The 718-nt window shown below is 38.9% G+C and overlaps 1 protein-coding gene across 1 annotated transcript; it reads left to right on the top strand.

Annotated features, from left to right (window-relative positions):
- Nucleotides 1-3: 3 nt before the first annotated feature.
- LOC104774600 (DNA repair protein XRCC3 homolog) lies at nt 4-709 on the top strand (the record flags this gene model as incomplete). The annotated part of the gene is made up of 1 exon (XM_010499146.1): nt 4-709. A coding segment is annotated over one exon (495 nt), but the record flags the coding sequence as incomplete, so codon positions are not given.
- Nucleotides 710-718: the final 9 nt, after the last annotated feature.

The raw sequence follows: 718 nt of genomic DNA on the forward strand, positions 1-718 counted from the left end.
AATTCGGGAAATAGGTTACCTTTGAAGCTGATTGTGCTTGATTCTGTTGCGGCGTTGTTTAGATCGGAATTTGATAATACTCCGTCTGATCTAAAGAAGAGATCTTCTATGTTTTTCAAGTTATCAGGGAAGTTGAAGCAGTTGGCTAATAAGTTCGGTTTGGCTGTTGTGATTACGAATCAGGTTACTGATTTGGTTGAAACGTCTGATGGGTTAAGTGGGTTGAGGATTGGGAATTTGAGATTTTTGTGTTCCTCTGGTAGACGAGTTGTTCCTGCTTTAGGCTTGGCTTGGTCTAATTGTGTGAACTCTAGATTTTTCATCTCACGAAGTGATGAGACTATCTGGAAAGAGAGAAGTGAAAATGATGAGAGCGGTTCGAGTTATGTGTCTAGAAGAGCTCAGAGACGGTTTGATATTGTTTTTTCACCTTATTTGCCTGTGACTTCTTGCGAGTTCATGATCACACGAGAAGGCATTTGTGGGGTTCAAGCGTAGGTGAACTCTTTGGTGCTATGTAAGATCATTTTTGTTCGAAGCATCACGAGTCTTTTTTTTGGAGTTTCTGTGCATTGTTTATGTAGATTGCCGAGGGATTTATTCAAAGCCGTTCTTTTAGATTTCTCCTCTTATTAAGGTGTTATAGAGAAATTTATTGTCCTCAAATAAACATTGTATGAACAATTCCTTGTGGTATTGCCTTCTGAAAGATTCCTAT

The sequence above is a fragment of the Camelina sativa genome, unplaced genomic scaffold (genome assembly GCF_000633955.1).
Source record: "Camelina sativa cultivar DH55 unplaced genomic scaffold, Cs unpScaffold03893, whole genome shotgun sequence".
In the NCBI taxonomy this organism is placed as follows: Eukaryota; Viridiplantae; Streptophyta; class Magnoliopsida; order Brassicales; family Brassicaceae; genus Camelina; species Camelina sativa.